Source organism: Mustela putorius, unplaced genomic scaffold (genome assembly GCF_011764305.1).
Source record: "Mustela putorius furo isolate JIRA1106 unplaced genomic scaffold, ASM1176430v1.1 tig00003870_pilon_pilon_pilon, whole genome shotgun sequence".
NCBI classification, from domain to species: domain Eukaryota; kingdom Metazoa; phylum Chordata; class Mammalia; order Carnivora; family Mustelidae; genus Mustela; species Mustela putorius.
In genome coordinates this window covers 988,022-1,006,891 of record NW_025422022.1, presented here as the reverse complement: position 1 = coordinate 1,006,891, position 18,870 = coordinate 988,022, and the positions used below count along the sequence as shown (strand labels likewise).

Below are 18,870 nucleotides of genomic sequence, written 5' to 3'. Positions count from 1 at the left end.
GACAGGCACAGTTCTACAGTAGGCTTGACCAGGAGACGCTTCTGCAGGGCCCCTGGGGAGCCGGACCTTGGCAAGTGGACAGCATTTGGGTAACGGATGGGTACTGCAGGCAGAGGGAGGGTGGTGGCCAGAGGTGAGAATGTATATGCTTTACTTGTGTGGGTAGGGAGTTCTTCGTGCCTGGAGCGAAGCGTGTGGTTCATGACAAGGTGATAAGGTTAGGAAGACAGAGAAGGGTCGTGAAAAGAGTTACAGTAACAGTAACGATGACAATGGCAACAGTATTAGCAGCTACCACTTCCTGATTGATTATTGTTGCCAGGCATGGTACTAAACATTTCCACGCATTAAAATATCCCATCCTCAGAGCACCCCTGGTAAGTAGGTACGATTTAGTATCTGTTTACAGTGGAAAAACAGAAGCACAGAAGTCTAAGTAAAAATCCCTAAGTTCACTCAGATTTCAAGTTGGAGAGTCCAGATTTGAACTGAAGCCCAGTGGCTCCCGAGTGTGTCACACTCTTCACGAGTGTGCGACAGCCCCCTGTGTTCACGAAGGCCACAGTGAGCACACGTCTGAACAGGGAGGCCAGCGCCCAGTGTTCATGGGGGTTTCCAGTAACGGGGCTGCTCCAGGAGAAAGGTGTGGGGTTGCCGGCGCCTCTCCCCGACCTTGACGTTCTTTTATCTTTAAAAGAACTTTCTCTGACTAAGGACAACTTGGACCCAGTGACATCGCAAGGGCCAAGAGTGATTTGGAGCAAATCCCTTACATCTGTGGCTTTGCTCTGCATTTACCCCCGTTCCCTGGTTAGCTGACAGAGTGGGTTGAGGCACTCTGGCAAGAGCCTGTATGGGGGTCGTGGGGCCCACAGAGGTTCTGAAACCACTCTCAGATTCTAGATGTTTCTTTCCAAAAGCAAACATCTATTTGGGAGTTGATTTGCATTTACAAGTAAGTGATTTCCTGTGTGTTCAGAATTTGCTTAATCATCATTTGTAAATGCTTCTTAAGGACACATTCCCTGGGAACAGCAACAGAGAAGCTGTCAGTGACCTCTGAAAACCTATACCAGGGCCCCCTGGAGGGACTTTTTTTCTTTTTTTGGGGAGGGCAGGATCGGCAGTGGGGGGAAGTAGGGGGAGTGTAGTTTTTTTTTTTAACCAAATCCTTGAGCTTACAGGTTTTCAGAGCAAACTATACTAATCTGAATCGTACTCTAATTCCAGTATTTTAACCATGAGGACTTTTGTTTCCCAGTATTTTGCACTGAAATAAGTTCGGGAGAGATACTAATGTAATCTATGCCACTTCTTTCTAAAAAATGCAGACTTGGCCGAGGTTTGGGTGTCCTTATTCAGTGACACCATCGGGAAAGTTAATATGGACTTCCATGAATGGATCCGTCTATAATGGCTTAAACTAGAATTTGGTTTTGTGATTTCTTTTTCTTTTTTTTTTTTTTTAATTTAATTTTTTTTGGTGGGCAGCTAAGCCAGGTTTCTTTAGCGACAGCAAAGCTCCCAAGGAGGGAAGGGACCTGAGGGGCTTGCTGGAGAATTCTTACTTCTTGTGCATAGCTGCCGTGTGGCACCCCTGATCACACAAGGGGCCCAGGGACAAAAGGGAGAGGGGGTTGGCAGTCTTCTCTTTAGGTCCCCAGAGCCACTGTTGCCTCTATGGTCCACTGTGCGTGGGCAGGGGGTCCCCAGAGAGGCAGGGCCGCCTGCTTTGTGCTGCGGTGCTGGAACATCTAGAGTGGACTTTAGTTCCAGTTTGAAAGTTTGGTGTTTTCCACCCTTTATTTATTCATTTATTTTTGACCGTTGACTCCTTGCTGGGGCCGTGCCGAAAGGGAAATAAGCACATTTAGAGGGAACTCCAGACCTCACAGCTGTCAGCACCCGTGTCATGGCGGCATGGGGAAGTTGATGAGGTCAGAGGTTAAGTTTCTAAGACTGAAGTCAGCACATAGTGAAACTCCAGTAAGACACTTTTTTATATAATCTCCACACCCAATGGGGCTTGAACTCATGACCCTGAGATCGACAGTCACATGCCCTACAGGCTGAACCAGCCAGGAGCCCCCGGACACTTTTTTCTTTAAAAAGTTACAGTGTCTCACCCACGTCTTGCTTGGGGATCTACGTCCTATGCTGCCCTATAGCGTGTTAGCTTAGATGTTTGGGAGGGAGCAGCCCTGCCCATGCCCCTGCTGAGTGAGCCCCCTTCCCTCCAGTATTGGTTCTGTTACGGGGATGTTGCATGCCTCTCCCTCCAGGAGCCCTCTGCATCCTGTCCAGCTGGCCCCGGGCCCTGGCCTTTCGAGGCTGTGCCAGAGGGGACCCCTTGCCCTCTAGCTCCTGGCTGAGGCTGGCCAAGGGCAGCGAACACCAGCTGGAGGTCTGAGAGAGAGAGATGAGAGTGGGGAGGCCGTTTTTGTCTCCAGCTGGGTCTTTGCAAGGCTGCCAGGGGCTGGCTGCCTCCCGCTCAGGGCCCCTCCACATGCCACGCCTCTCTTTCTGAGTTCCAAGACCATCGTTCCCGTTTCCGTTGCCAGCCCCAAGGTTGCTCTCACAGCTTGCCCAGCCTTTTGCGAGTAATCCCTTTACTGAAATCTCCTCAGATCACTCTTTTTACGTGGGGTATCTCCTTCCTGTCGAGACCCTCTGTTATTTCCCTATGGCTACTGTGATGAGTTCGCACACACATGGTGGCCTGCATTTATTCACTTCCGGTTCTGTAGTTCACATAAGGCTAAAATCAAGGAGCCAGCAGAGTTGTATTTCTGGAGGCTCCAGGAAGGGATCCTCTTCCTCACTTTTTCCAGCTTCCAGCAACTGCCCACACTCCTTGGCTCGTGGCCTCTTTCCTAGCTAGCCGCAGAGCCTGCCATGACAGCCGCTGCTCTCGTGGCCACCTCTCTGTTCCCTACGGCCAGAAGACGACTTCCACGTACTTAGATTGGATCCACCAGAATCGTCACCTGGGCTCAGGGTCTTTAACCTCTTTTGCAGCTGTCACCCTCCCATGCAGGGTGACATATGCACAGGCTCTGAGTAGTAGGACGTGGACAGCCATGAGAGCCACTACCCGGCCCACTTTAACTCCCACCTCTGTGTTCATGGATTTTGGAGTGTGGTTTTGTCTGTCGTCTCTGAGGGGACGCCGCTCTGAAGGAAGCCCGTTCACGCTAAAACTCCAATGACCATAACGTTTGCTGAGTGCCCACTACATCACCTGCACATCTCCACACCTGACGTTTGCCCCCTAGTTCCTAAAAACAATTTGTATTATTTACTGATGTTAGGAACCACTTGGGAGGGAGAGATTTAGAGCAGTTTCTACAAGTTAAAAAACAAACAAAACAAAAACAAAACCACAATGATCTTTTCTAAAGTATCGGAAAAGGGAAAACCATGTTTGGGGGGCATCCAGACTATAGACGTGTAGGGAGGAATCATATGAGCTAAACCTTTAACTATTTGCTCTGTGGAATGCATTGCACCTATATCCATCACCTCTCTTAACGATCTCAGTAACGCTGTGACGTCAGACAGTGATCCTCATTTTACAGACAAGGAAGGGAAAATAACAATGGAGAAGTTAGATCTCAGCTTCGTTTTTAAGAGACCAGCTAAGTCAGATTCCAAATTTATTTCTTTAAGTGAATTGGGTTTGCATAAAACAACCTATAGAGTCTTCTGTGACAAGGGCTTAAGGATCCCGGCACCAGTCAAGAGAAGTAATGCCTAAAAACTCTGATAAGAGGGTTGACTCACATCAGTGTGGAGTTCGTAGCCCTGGCCTCATCTCACTAAACCCGTGTGACTGACAAGATTGGTTAGAAGCCTAAGAAATGATGAGTGAAATTGTGCTCTGTAGTTCCCGCCCCCAAATTTTCTCCAAATTACATCTGTTTCTTTCACAGGACATGCGTTACTAAGTATTTGCTTCTTTCTTAACAGCTTTATTGCGAGATAACTTACATACCATGAAGCTCACCCATTTTAAGGTGTAATTCAGGGAATTTTAGTATGTAGACAGAGCTATAGAACCATCACCACACTCTAAATGTAAAACACTTCCATCACCTTGAAGGGAAATCTTGTGTTCACTTCCAGTCATTCCCCATTCTTACCCCAAGCCCTGGGCCACGAATCTACCTTTATGTTTTTATTTGTCGTGAGACTGTCACAAGGATGTGTAGGTGAGTTTAAGCCATATGGCTACTCTGTAGGTGTTTGAGGTGCCGGATGTAGATTTTTTTCCCCCTTGGCAGATACTCCAGTTTTTCTGTGAGCTATCCTTCCAGTTCAAGCTGGATTTATTATAGTAATTTGTGTGGTGGAGAGTGTTGAAGGAAAAGGTGGAAAGATACTTTGGGAAGGATGGATGACAACTAGTGACCCCTCATTCCTGGGACCACCCCCTCTGCCCTGCCAGCCACACCTAGAAGCACATCGCCCCCTAGTGGTCGCTGGTCTCGCACCAGCGCGCTCTGTAACCCGCCAACTTTGCGTGAGCGCTGCCCTTTCGCGAAACATAGTTGGCCAGGTTCTTTCCAAGCCCCTTGCTGCCTGGTGGGCTTCACTTCCAGGTCAACACTCCTAAGTTAAAGTTCAGACTCTCTTAGTTTAGTCTGTGATCCCTTTAAAACTATTTCTCATCTTGTAGCTGAAACAGATCAGCAGCTGTCGGGTCCTGGACTCTGATAGCCTCCCTGGGAGGTCAGGTAGGACTAGTTAACAGCCCAGAGAAAGGAAACGAAGTGACTTGGCTCAGTGTTTGTGTTGACTCTGCAGCCAATTCCAAAGGTCAGTGATTTCTCAAGACGTTCTGTGCTGGGTGTGTCAAGGTTTGTGTTTAGGGAGTTTTGCTGATTTTGTTACACTTGCCTTGGATCATCCCTCTTTGCCCTCAGAAAGAGACTTACAAAGAGGAATCGGGTCCCTGTCTCAGTTCCATTTGGTGGCTGTTTGGACCTCTGCCCCCTTTTGTTCAAAGCAAGGTTTGGGGCTGAATTGACCCAGAGGGCCTCTCCACTCTAGATCCACCAGATTGGGTCTGGATGCCACAGAGCCTTTTAATCCAGGACTCATTCCGCATCTGTTGATCGCTGGCTGGGTCCTGGGGGTCCGCGCCGAGCATTGCAGCCCTGTCTAACGATGCTTCCTCATTTTTTCCCCTCTCCATATGCAGGGTCGGCCGGCGGCCTGTGCTGCTGTTCTCCATCATCTTCATTCTGATCTTTGGACTAACCGTGGCACTGTCCGTGAATGTGACAATGTTCAGCACACTCAGGTTCTTTGAAGGATTCTGCTTGGCTGGAATAATTCTTACCTTGTATGCATTACGTAAGTAGGAGCCTTCACGACTGTCTTGAAGAAATTCGTTGGCAGTATTGCTCTGCGTGCTGGTGGTTTGGGATGGCAGTCTTTTGGAAGCACAAACTTCAGTGGTCTCAGCAGTTCCTAAAAAGTTTTCTCAGGCAGTGTCACCCAACACTCTGTCCTGGTTTTCAGCTCGGGCTCAGGGCTCACTGCAGGACATGGAGGGTTCACATAATTGCTTGGAGAAGTGGGGGACCGCCCTTAGCTGATATGGAGGGGCTTTTGCTTCCCTCCAGAATTTTCTGGGTTCACATTCTGTGCACTTCCAAATCCAGTGTCTAATCGGACATTCTGCACTTGGTTCCAGAACATACCAAGTACCGCTACTGTTGGGTCTGGGCTCAGCATTCTCTTGGGTGCTTTAAGAGTTGTTCTCATTTTTTTCTCTAAGTTTATATAGAGCCCAACGTTCCCACAGTCTCCTGTGTCCACCTGTAGCCTTATATGGTCTGGACTTGAGCCCTCATCATTGGTACTGGACGGGCAAATCTCAGCAATTTGTTAGTATTTGGGGTGAAGAAAAATGTCCTCCACTGATCTAACACATTTGTTGGCTATATTAATTCCTTTGTCAGGCATGGTTATATCTCATTTCTTTGTAGCTGGTGTTTACTAAAACAGTCACAAACTCATAGGGAGGAGGAAGGTTGTGGGTTTGATGTTTTACTTATTTTCTGGCTTTATACTTTTCAGTTACCTTGTGGGAAGATGTTAGGAATAACGTAAAGTGATTTTTAATATATTTTGTCTGCTTCTTGCCTCTGACAACATGGGTAGGAGTCCCATGTAGACAATGTCCAGTAGTTCTGATTCTCCTAGATTTGCATATTATAGACTCAGTAATACTTTTCAGGTAACCTGAATGTTTGTTCCTGGTTGTAGAGAATAGAAGTAGAATAAATTTGTAACATCGTTTTATCAGTCACAAAGGAGGAATAAGCATAGAGAAAGGTGACAGATGTGTTCTTCCCAATCTACAGTTGGCGGTTCCGTCCTCCTCTTCCAACACCAAACTGAATTGTCCTTTCTTGGAAATCACCGTTTCCAGTTCATTTGTATTTATTTTGGAATCCTTGTTTCCAGCAGGGAGGTGTTCTTTAGGAATGTATGTGTTCACGGTCAGTGGGTCTGGGTGTTGGCTGGTTGGAGGTTTTGTTTCTTTGAACCAACCACATGGACATCAGGCTTGAATGTTCCCAGACAAAATGCCAGTGCCCATGTTTGGCCTCACCTTCCGCCACCCATGGTCCATGCACACGGTCCATGTGTGTGAAGGAGGAGGAGGTTCTGTGCTCTTTTCTGGAGGAGAGCCCTGCCTGTATTCTCAGACCCTCGCCTGCCCCACACATGTGCAGGCGTGATGGGTTTTCTCCTCAGGCAGCATCCTTGAGAGGGACTCCTGGTTCCCACAGGACAATGTCAAGCCGGCACATCCTCATGTATGCCATTAATGGAGATGGCTCTGCGCGTGGACAGAATAGAAGAACTCCGCTCAGGCATGGGGCAGGGAGCATTTCCTCTGTGTCACCAGCCCAGTGCATCTCAGACGTAGAGGCAGAGTGTTGATGGAAAGCTGCTTGAAGCCAGTTCTGTCTCGCATGTCAACCTCTAGTGGTTGGCTGAGGCTTCCAGAAAACACAGAGAACACTTTGGAGGACACTTCAGGACTCCCTGGGGAAGGGCACCCAGAGGCCTCGGCCATGTCTGCCGGTGATAAGGAAGGAGGGTGGGGAGGGCTGCGCGAGGCTGGCCCCCATCCCCACCCTCTTCCTGATTTAAGCCAGAGCTGGAGAGAATTTCTCCTGACCTGCATTGTTGCTGCCTCACGTAGAACTGTTTCACTGACAGCCATTGTGACATCATGCCCTCAGCCCTGTGAAACCCATCGCTGTGGTACGGTGAGAAAAGAAGCTGAGGATGCGTTTTCACGAGATTGCATAGTGAGCGCTTTAGGCTAGAACATTCTCTGTGGAAGAGTGTCCTTCTCCCAGGAAACTGCTTTGCTTTGATCTTGTATGCACAGAGTCCCATAACCTGGTCATCTGTAAACTTATTTCTGTAAAGGGCCAGAGAGTAAGCAGTTTAGGTTTTGCAGGTCTCTGCAGCAGCTGCTTGACTCTGCCACCATAGGGGGGAAAGTGACCATAAATGATATGTAAATGAATAGGGGTGGCTGTGTTCCAATAAAACTTGACTTAACTGAAACAGAAGGTGGGCCAGGTTTGACCAGCGAACCATAATGTTTCAGCACTGATACAAGTGAGTCTCTGTCCTTCCACTGGCTTCTAAGGAGCTCAGAAACTTAGAATCGAATCCAGCCGTGTATATGATGAGCTGGCAAGCTGGGCTTTAAATTCTGGCCTCTCTCCTAATTTCATCCGAACTTTCCTCCCTTCATTTCTCCTTTGTCCCATTTTCCTATTTCCATGATGCAAGTGCTACTGCACTGTGTGTATTTGTGCCAGGAGCCTTACATTTTTTTTTCCTTCTGAAATGAAGCAGGGCATAAATAAATAATTATGTTTTCTTAAATTGGGATTACAAGTCAAACATCCTGACAAATATCATGGCAGTGAAAATTTCCAAGTATCAACCTGCCACCCACTGTCTGAGTTAATACAGTATCTAAAGGAACAAAGTTAGAATAAAGCAAAAGATGTCAGTGAGCACTTAGAGTTCACTGAGGGAATATTGAAACAATAAATTGGGGGGAGGTTGGTGATGGCAGAGGAGCTATAGAAATGAACTTGTGAGGGGCAGCCAGGATTGGGGTAGGGTAGGAGATGTGCTGGGCTGGGATAGCCCATCTCTGGCAATTTTAGGCAAAGACAGAGACTGGTGATGAGAAGTTAAGAGGCAGGCTTCCCGGTCAGGAGGGAAGCTGTGCCTGAATTTCCAAATTAGTGCACTTGCTAGGGTTTTATACACGGGTAGTACATACTTAGGAACTTGTTTTGCTTAAAGGAAAGTATTGATAACCCTCGTCACAGGGTCGAAGTATTTATTGACTCTAAAGAAAAGTTTTAAATTGGGGACATTGATTATTTGGAAAATGCATTTTTAATGATCCCGACGTTTTCTCCCCCTTCAGCCATACGGTCTTTTTTTTTTTTTTTTTTTTTTTCTTTTTAAAATCTCACTTAATGCATCCGCTGGAAAGGCTTGTACTTTCTCAGAAGAGATCTGGGGATCATTCTTTTTTAGTCCCGCAGGTGCTTGGCAATGGAAGCAAGAGAAGTAATGATTTCTGCAGATTTTATTTCTTGTGTAGCCTGCCGTGCGGGTGGACTCTTGGTTTTGTGAAATGCTGCTGACTTGTGAAAGTTTTCAGCTCTACATACAGGGCTGCCAGAGGTTTTTTCCCCTGCCTTGGAATTTTTCTAAGGTGCATTTCAGTGAAATACACTGTCCATTAAACTTCAAGTCATCAAAGGGAGACGTGGTTGGGTAATTAGGACATAAAATAGAGATTATTGGTATCTGCCCCAGGAGTCTTCACACGGAAGCAGGGTGCACGCTGGAGAGTGCACCCTGGCAGGAACCAGAGAGAACCAGCAAAGGTGGATGGCTTTGTATCTGTCTGGGAGGCCACTGAGAGACAGTGAAATAACTAAATACACTTTGGCTAAGTCAGTGGCTTCATTGTATCTCTTTGCCTCCAGACCAGGAAACAAACACACACACACACACACACACAAAGGTGGGGGAGAAAACATTGACTCTGCTGGGCAAAAGGCAGGGATCCACAGACCGAGAAAACAATCAGTGGATCACGTTTCCTTATTTGATTATGAAAATGAAGCCTTATCAAAAACTAAAGAAATAGTTGCTTCTCCGTACAGGCTGACATGATGTGTTGTGGTATGAATTCTTTCTCAAATGAGGACTCATAACATCATAGATGGGGAAACACAGTATTGTTTCAGATATATCTTTCTTCAAAAGAAGCCCATGAGAGATTATTGCTTTTTAAGTTAATTTGATGTTAGATGTAATAAGTCCTATGAGAGAGACATTATCTTTTTTTAATGTAAATCGTTTTTCTAGTTTCTCTCTTCATTTGATCTCTGCCTTCCCCCTTCCCATCACTGACAACCTTCCCCCACCAAAATCCCCAGTCTGAAATAATGAGCACTCCTTTCTGCTGGCGGAGACCATATCTTAGTTACTTTGGGTGAATGAGCATCACTTCTTTGTTCTGTTTTTGGATCTGACAACAGTGCACAATTTCCTTGAAAACTGCTCTCCAAGCTTCACGTTCTCATTATAATAACCCTCCTTCAACCCAGTTGGCCTAAATTACTGGATGAATTTTACACATCATCGAGCAGTGACCAGAAATGTCACAGGCGACTAAGTTCCTGAGTCTTTTGCAAAATGAGAAGCCAAGTCTAATTGGTAACTAGACTTGGAAAAGTCCTGAGTTTGCTCTGGGCAGGGTGGTGTTCTCCATCTCGCATGGCACTGATGAGTCTAGCCTCTCACTGAAGTTGTTGAGTAATTCCTCATGTGCTGGTGTAGGGCGACTCTTCCTCACTCCACAGATTTCTGTAATTTGATGTCTTTCTGAACTATTACTCCCCAAAACAGATTTCAGTCAGCTGGCTTGTTAAGCATCAAAGTCATGCTGTACATTTGAGAGGAAAAAAAAAATGGATGGAGCCAGAACTCTTCCAAGAGTGAGTTGCTGAACTGTGGGATGCAAAAACGGTGATTCCCACTGTCAGGTACAAGTGACTTTCCAGTGGCCTGTGGCTCACTTCACTGGGGAGCACATATTTGTGCTGCATTTGGGTGAAGGGACAGTTTCATGGGAATGCGTGCTTGGTCACCATCGCCTTATCTCTCCTCTCTCACCTCTCCCCGGCTTCAGATTCCTGGGCCCTCCCCAGAGCAGCAGGACAGAGAGCCCGCACCCCGTTCTTCTGGTGGGACCGGCTCTACTGACACGGCTTTTTTCCACCAAGGAAATGAGTCACGGTTTACCAAAAGCCTTTGACAAATGCTTTTTTTTTTTTTTAAGCCTCAGAAGAATTTTAGTTTTCTACCAGGTTCGGATTGGAGTAGCTAAGAAATCAAAACAGGCTGAGGTTTCTGCACCAGACTCTCTTCACTGGAAGCTTTTCTCACCCTGCAGGCAGACTGAAAAGCAAAGGAATTAATATATACGGAAGGAAAAAAAAAAAAGTAATGAAGAATTTGTCCTCCACCTCTCTGTCTTCCCCCTGTCCCACCTCAGGGGAACCATACTGGGATAGCCACAGAGGATTGAGTCAGTTGAAGCTCCTGGTAAGTGAGCTCCGGTCCCTGGGAGACCAGATGGCGTGGTGGCCACTCAGAGCCGTGCTTCTCGTTGGCCTGACCCTCCAGGGGTGAGTCGTCCAGCAGAGAGCCAGAAAATGCCACTGACAACTAATTTTTCTCAAACTTCAAGTAAAACATGAATGAATTTCTCTACCCCTACTTATGTGTTAGCCCAAACTTGAGTTTATATTGAGACTTTCCTCTGGGGGAAAAAGAAATACAATGTATGTCTGAAGAGCATGTAAGGAGTTATCGCCTCCCTTGAGGGTGAAGGTGGAACACGGGGCTCATACTCAGAACTGCCATTGAGACCCACAAAACCCAGTGTGCCTCTGTCCAGAAGTTTAGGCGAGACAGCATGTGTATATTGCCTAAAGATAGTTAGGCTTCAGAGCACCTATTTCTTGGGATGTTTTAAATTTGCAGGATAGTCTTGTCTTCAAATCAGAGGGAAAAACAGAAATTTTGATACCTGGCATTTTGAAATTAGAATATTTGGATGCCTTTGCCATGCAGTGGAACATGCTATAAAAGCTGTGTGTGATTCCTTCAGGACTGGGTTTTCCCCATATTGGAATTTTCATGGTGCTTCCATTGAAGCAAATCAGTTCTCCACACTAACGGGGAGTAGAAAGGTCTGGAACTCGGGAGGTCCGAGCGATGGTGTGCACTCTGCCGTGGACCGGGTCTGCATCAGTGACAAGCTGCTTTATCTGTAGGCTTCTATCTTCCCTGGCTCTCAAGTCAGGGCACAGACTTTCCCGCTACATCCTGGGGAGCCATGCGATCCCTTCCTGGACCCGTTTGTGGGGAACATGGATGGGAAACAACACCACCAACAACCCCCTGTGGCTCCTCTATGACAACATTTACTACTGCTCTAACGGTACGGCAGTAACCACCAAACCAAATGGAAAACCACTGGTCTCTACTATACCTTCTCTTGAATTCTAAGCTGTGCTTCAGTGGGGTTGGGTGGGGGGGCATGAAGCCTGGCAAGTGGGTGTGGCCCTTGGATGGTATGACCGTGTCATGCCAGGAACACTCTGCTTTGGATGGTTTATGTTTTGGGCTTGGGTGACCTTCTTGGAAACACAGGACTACTTTCTCCTTCACTCATTCACTTGGCAAATAGGTGAGTACTTACAGGGGCACACTGCGAGCCTTATGGAGACACTGTCAGGTGCTGGGCACACAGAGGCAGACACACCTGCCTGTGCTCCGGGACACTCAGAGGTTAGTGGGTAACGATGCAGGGACAGGCCCTGGTTGAAGTGAGAATGTCAGAAAGTGACCTGTGGATATGGGTTTGGTGGGGTCAAGGGGAGTGGGTGTTTGCTGCTTACACTGGGTGCTCCGAAGCCAGAGAGTCTAGTACGCCCTGGGTCCTGTGGTTGGGAAGGAGGCTGGGACCGTGCACAAAGGTCCTCTTCTCCATGACCCCAGGACAGCGCCACGCTCACGAAGGGTCTCCAGCAAGAAAGGCAAAGCTTTATGTGCTCTGGGGGATCACTCGGGCTGCAGCAGAGGAGAGCAGACCAAGGAAGAAGGCCAAGCTCGAAGCTGGGAGGCTATTGCAGGATCCAGGTGAGGAAGGAGAAGATTCTGAGGAAGGCTGTGGACATAAGGAGGGAGAAATAAGGAGATGCAGTCCACAGTCTAGCCGACTGAAGAAAGGGGTGAAGGATGGGCAGGGGACAGATGACCAACTTGGACAGGTGGATGGATTTCCCTCCCACTGGTAGGGCTAGGGTGCAGCCCAGGCATCCTGATTCCAGGTCCTGTAGATTTTGAAGCTCCTGGCCACTCCCTTCCTCTGGCGGGTTTGGCAGGGGAAGATGACACATTCAGTTCAGATCTGATGACTTGGTGGTGCCTTCGGGGTTGCCAAGGCACTTGATTCTGCAAGTGAATGAGTGACTCTTCAGAAGTTCAGAAGCAAGGTCTACATGTCCTCAGCATCTCTTCTGCAGTTAAGGGCTGTGGCATAACTGAGATCACCCAGAGATTGTGTAACATGGGCAATAAATGGGCCGAGGTAGAAGAACCAGTTGGGGGAGATGGGAGGGGATAGCCTGAGAAGCGAGTGGAAAGTCCGAATAGGCTGATGCCCAGGGAGCTAGGGAAGGGGCCGAGCAGGGTGTCAGATGATGCAAGACCAGGATTGAGAAATGTCTATCGGATGAAAGCAATGATTGCCCAGTAGGGCAGAGGCGACTAGAGCAAAAGCAACTGTCGTTCAATTTAGTGATTAATGTAATTGACACAATTTCAAGCATAGGTTTTACTTTGTGTTTTCCCTGCAGGAGTATTGTCTTATCCTGATGTCAAGTATTTGAGAAAGAAAATAACTTTTTTTTAATCGTAGTTAAATGTAACATAAGCATAAAATTTACCATTTCACTGTTAAGTGTACAGTTCAGTGGCTTAATAAGCACATCCACATTGCTGCACAAGAAAATCCCTTTTTAACAGTGGTGAATGTTCATTAAAACTGGGTAGAAAAAATGGAATTGGAAGACAGATCTGTAATGACTGTTTTTCCTTGAAGTCACCTGAAACGGTTCATTTTCCCAGCTCGGTAACTAGGCATTCAGAGCTGCCGTGAATTAGAGATGCAGTTTTGTTCTCCCCATGATGCTGTGTTGCTCACACTGAAGGCAGCGTCTGAAGAACGCACCCACCCTCCTTCCCATGCACACGTACACACACGCGTGTGCAAGCACATATCAGCAGTGGAGAAGCCCCTGGGAGGGCATCCCAATGTGGGTTGCAAGCTGTGCCTCACCACTCCCCCACTGGGGTCTTGTGCCAGGGGGACTTAACAACTCAATCCATTTTCTCACCTCTGAAGGCTGGTGCAGAGGGGAATGCCTGTGACCACCATCTGCAGACTTCAGCCCAGAGAAATGGGGGGCACGCTCCTTGGGTGCCTGTACCTTGCCATGTGGCAGCCGCCGTTCTGCCGAAAGCAGACATCCTGTGTTGGGACAGTCAACGCTTTTCTCTTCCAGGAGGGCCTTCTCAGGTGAGGGCCTCTCTGAGCTCACAGCAAGCTTGGAAAACTTACCTAAAGGGGAACTTCGGTCTGGAGCTGGCTCCCAGTTTAGGGTCCCATAGGAGGATAACTTGGAGGTCGGAGGGGCCAAGAATCTGCTTCATGAGCATTTCTCCAGTGGCTGGCTTAACAAAGTGCTTCTCCTGTAACATCCATTCAGAGCTCCATAGCCTGCATTTTAAAAACCCTAACTGCTTTGGGAAGCGTTGGAAGAGGGTAATAAACTAAAGGAAAAATTCTCCTGGATGAATTGTACGTAGGGACCTTGTCTCTTTTGTGAGAAGGATGTGGGCACCTGAGTATCCAGTGCCCGACTACTTGTTGAGAAAAGACTCTAGAGTAGAGTAGTGGTAGCCATTTTCAAGATTTATCTCACACATATTCCAGAAGCCTCTCCCTTTCCCTTCCCTAAAAGTGCCTATATACATTTTCTCTGTAGTTTTGTTAGCTCAGGAAACTTGTTCACTGTCCCTTAGTGCAGCTATTGGCCTGTTGTGGTCCTGTTGTTCTCCGTGTTCTGCCATGACATCTCCACGCCCCAAAGCAGATACACTTTAGGGCTCAAGTGAGGTTCCAGAGGCCTGCCAGGGAGGGACAGATCGCTGTCCCCTGCATGGCCCTCCTCCTGTGTTTGGAAGCTGAAAGGAGCTTGTGTCCCTTCTAACCTGTGCCCTTTGAAAGTATATTTACCTTCTTCCCTATCGGGACATGGCCGTTCCCATGTTTGACATGATTTGTGTGAAAACATCTGCCCCCAGGAGAGTTGTGGATCAGGGTAAGATGAGGAGCTTTGCTGTGAAATGGCACAAGGTTTTTGGTTATTCTTTCCAAATGACTCCTCAGGAGGAAAAGCTGTCCAGCTGCCGCCTTCCGGTTGCTGGTCCAAGAACACGTAAGACTGGACAGTATTGGGGGCGAGATGATGGATAGCACCTGGTTTTCTTTGTTGGTTCCACTGCCCCCTCTGGAGAAGTGTTCCTTCCACAGGAACGAGCCCTGAACCCAGCATCCAGGCCTTTAGGGACCAGGCCATCTGAGGCTGGGCTGAGCTGAGTTAGGCTCACTCCCGGATTGTGGGGACCTGTTCAGCTCTTCTCCCTGGAACCCTGCAAGCTCCGTGTTTGGAGCCCCTGCAGGCTGAGACTCTGGACATGGTGATGCTCTGTGACGTTGGACTCCCGGGGCCTCTAGACATCTTTAAAGCTGTGCTCTCTGCCCCAATAGAAACCAGTCTGGGGGAGTCTGAAGAGTCAGGGCAGAATTACAGCCGGGCCGGATGCCCCAGAAGAAGACCACAGGGCCTCTCTGGGCACCCTTCTCTGGCGCCCCTGTGTGGGGCTCCCTCTGAGCTCCCGCATGGAACACAGTGCTGGGAAAATGATGGGTCCCTGACTGAGGGCTGCTGTTCTGCTGTTTTCTGTCTCTTCCTCCTTCCATGGGGCCTTTGACGATTCTCCTCGAGAAGTGTACTTTGTGTCTTTTTGTCCAGGCAGAGTCTGTTCTGCCTGTTCTTCTTTGAGAGCCGAAAGGTGCTTGTGTCCCTTCCAACCTGTGCCTTTTGAAAGCATCAGGGCTTGATTTTGCTCTGTGCCAGTTCTGGGAAGGGGCTCGGAACTCTCTCCAAGCCTTGGTCAGGGTGAGGCCGGGGGAGGAGTTAGAGCTCTTTCCTTTTACCCCAGCGCAGGCCCCCTCACTCTCTCAGCACTTTTACTTAAGAAAGAGAGAACTTGGGCTAGTTCTGGTGTGACTTGGAATTTCTGACTACGCTTCGCTGACATCTGTGTGATTTGTCAAGCTGACATTGCTGTCTTTATGTGGAAGGCCCTGGGCTCAGACTGTAGAGGCGAAGAGGGCTCCTGAGATGGGGCAGCGTGTGGGGATACAGACAAGTTGCCAAGATGATGAATATCCTTGGCGTGTGTGTGTGTGTGTGTGTGTTGGGGAGGGCATGTGACTGCCTGACCTTAGTATATGGGAGGTGGTTCTGGGAGGCCACCTGGCCCTTGGCCCCTGGCCATTCTCACTGTTGGGCTGGCCTCAGATGCTTACACCACTCCCTCAGTCAGATGGATGGGCAGATGGATGGACAAGTAGATAATCTCACTGTTTTCCTTTTAGAAAGAACCACAGACAGCTCTGATGAGCAAGGGTTAGACAGAGCAGCTGAGCGGAACCTTGCATGCTGACCTCCCTCTTCACGCCCCCCAGCACGTGCCTGGAGTGTAGGGAGCATAGTGCTGGCAGCTGAGGAGTATGTTGATGTTAAGGAGTGAAAAGGAGAAACTGAGGAGGTCGTGATGACAATTGTTTGATAACAATAATAAGGTATTTATTGAGTGTTTTCTAAGTTCAGATACTGTGTAAGTTACACTTCCATACACTCCCCCACACTATATTTTAAATTTCCTACTAACCGTATAAAGTAAATCCTACCAATGGCCCCATTTTACAGATAAGGAAACTGAGTCGCTATTCCCTGGACCTTATCTACTTCACTAGCGGGACTTTCAAGCAGGAACTAACACTCATTGGACTTTTACAGTGTACACGGATGCTGTGCCAGGTGCAATAGAAGTATTTCATCCACCCCACGATTCTGTGTGTGGGCACCATTACTTTCCCCATTTTATGAGTGGAAACCTGACATGTAGGGGAGGAAGCCTGCCTAAGTTCCCACTGCGGAGTCTGAGGAGCCCCGGGAGTGGAAGTCAGGTGTGTGTGACTCCAGTATCTGTGACTAGTAACTCTTGGGTTGTTTTGAAGAATGCCCTTTTTCCTTGTCTTAAAATATGTTAATATAAAATTATTTAAATGTATACAAAATATCCCATAGGGAGTTTGCATTAGTTCTTATAACTTCCAAATAACTATAAGAGCAAAATGTTAACAACCTCCAGCTTGAAAGCCAGCACAATCCAAATTAATAGCGGTGCTTTCGTGTGACGGATGGTGGTCTTTCCATGAAACAGAATCACTGCTCACCCTTGTTGGGTTAAATAGCAGAAAGACACAGCTTCCAATTTAATTTCATGTTTAATCTATTTTGGCATTTGGACTTGAAAATTCCAGTGTACATGATGCCTTTTCATGTAATTTTGCCATCTAAAACGATGTTAACAATGTGTGGGCTTTGCCCGCACAGACCCCTCAAACTGCCCATCCCAGCAGTGCTCAACAACCATGCCTCAGTCACTCACCTTAACGGGGGCCTCCCCAACCTGGCTACTTCTCTTGAAGATACAGTTAGATCTGTGGCATTATTAAAACATTAAGTAAATAGATATTTAATCCATTTATGACTGGAAACCTTCATAGCTGCCTGTTTCCCAGGACTCTTGTGCTAATGAGCTTGGCCTTTACAGAGCTGGCAGGTGCAAAACTCACGTCCTCTGCCTGACACCAGGCTCCGCTGAGGTCCGATGCATGTGTCATCACACACACGTGACCACGTAGTTCTCCTGCCACGGTCTACAGACCCCTGAAAAGCCTGTATTTGCGCAGCCTGGCGTGGTGACATTTGGCCTTTGTGGGTGTACTTCCACACGCAGACGTGGACTTAGGCATCTCAGGCCCACCCGGGGTCACAGGCTACTCATCTAGATAAGCCAGGGTCCACTTACATTAATATAGGCTAAGATTTTCATTGACACTAAAATGTAGAATTTTAATATTCTTACAGACTGCCAAGAACGGATCCATAGGCGGCCACAGTCCTCCCACCCTGCTTCAGAACTCAGTGTCCTAGCGCGTGGTCCCACTGGAGTGACCCGCTCTCCACTGTCCTTCTCCTTGCCACTCTCCACGCCCACTTCATTACTGTGCTGACCGCTTGGCTGAGACCTGCTCCCTCTCCCCCGTCCCTTTCGCGGTTCAGCTTCTGCTCCGACTCCCTGGCCTCGCTCTCCAGCATGCTGCAGGGGAGGCACCTTCCCAAGCCTGACCTCAGTCCCTCTCCCTGAGGAGCCTGGCCAGCATGGATATGACCTCTCTCCTGTAGGGGGCCGGGCTGAGATGCAGCCAAATGAGGAGCTGGGAAGGTTTTCCCCAAGAGCTCAGGCCAAGGGGACACGATGTTTGGGCAGTGGAGAGCCATCACCCGCTTTTTGTTCTCCATCTTGGGGAGATAACTCTGGGGCTCATTCCCTCCCTGACCCATGGGCTGCCAGAAGGCAATCCTAGTTTGCACCATCTAACAAGTCTGACAGAGGAATTTCCCCCTTTGATGTCAACGGTATCCCTGGCCGAATGGAGAACTCATGGAGTTCTTGCGTGGAGAACTCATCTTCCAGATCTGTGCTTCCCAGAAATGAAATTTACCCAAACCATTCTCTCTCCTTCATGGTTTTGGCACTGAAAAGATGGTGGTCTTTGGAATTCTCATGCAGCTTCCTTGTGTTTCTTGAGTCTCACGCACATAGAGCCTATAAGCCACGTATCAAGATTGCTTTAGAACTCTCACGTGAGTTTGGAATCGTCAGGGAGCATCCCGTGATTCTAGAATTGCATGAATCTCGTTCTTTAAAAGGGCTTAGTGGAATTACGGAAGGCACCAGCCAGTGAGGCCCACGCTGAAGTCACGGGCTGCCCCGAAGCCCAAGTCCCATTTTTCCCTTTGTAATCATTACCCAAGAACATGGTGCTGTTCGCTGAGCTGTTCGAGGTTGGATCTGATTTTCCATGTCCTTCGTGGGGTCACTGGAGGGTCTTATTTCATGTTCTCTTCAGGGGATAATTGCTCTTTTGCTGTTTTGCCAAGCTCTCCTTTTTGGCATTTTTCCTATGGTCTTGTGACGGTAGAAGCGAATGTTTGCACAGTTGGCTTTTCCACTCCCTCGCGGCCGCTCAGTTGTCTGTGCAGAGCGGGGAGAGGGGGCCGTCCAGGGCGCAGGCGAGGCCACCTCGGGCGGGTGCAGGATCGTCTTCGCTTCCGTCCGCCCTTTGAAAGGGGATCATAACTTGGAATGAAAGAACAAATGACAACCTGAGGACAACTAACCTTCTGAAAAGGTATGCAGGCAGCCCTATGGGAAATTATCAGGAAAGGTTTATGAACCCGAACCGTAAGCATTTGGGCAAACGAGGAGGAACAAAGCTGTTGCGTGTCTCTGTTAAAA

At 48.1% G+C, this 18,870-nt stretch overlaps 1 protein-coding gene across 2 annotated transcripts in view; it reads left to right on the top strand.

Moving 5' to 3' along the window:
- SLC22A23 (solute carrier family 22 member 23) overlaps nucleotides 1-18,870 on the top strand; it is a 171,812-nt gene that overhangs the window by 38,940 nt on the left and 114,002 nt on the right. For both annotated transcript variants that reach the window (XM_045067025.1, XM_045067026.1), the window contains one exon: nucleotides 5,204-5,358. In XM_045067025.1, the coding sequence (XP_044922960.1) occupies nucleotides 5,204-5,358 (155 nt within the window). The remainder of the gene's footprint in view (nucleotides 1-5,203; nucleotides 5,359-18,870) is intronic.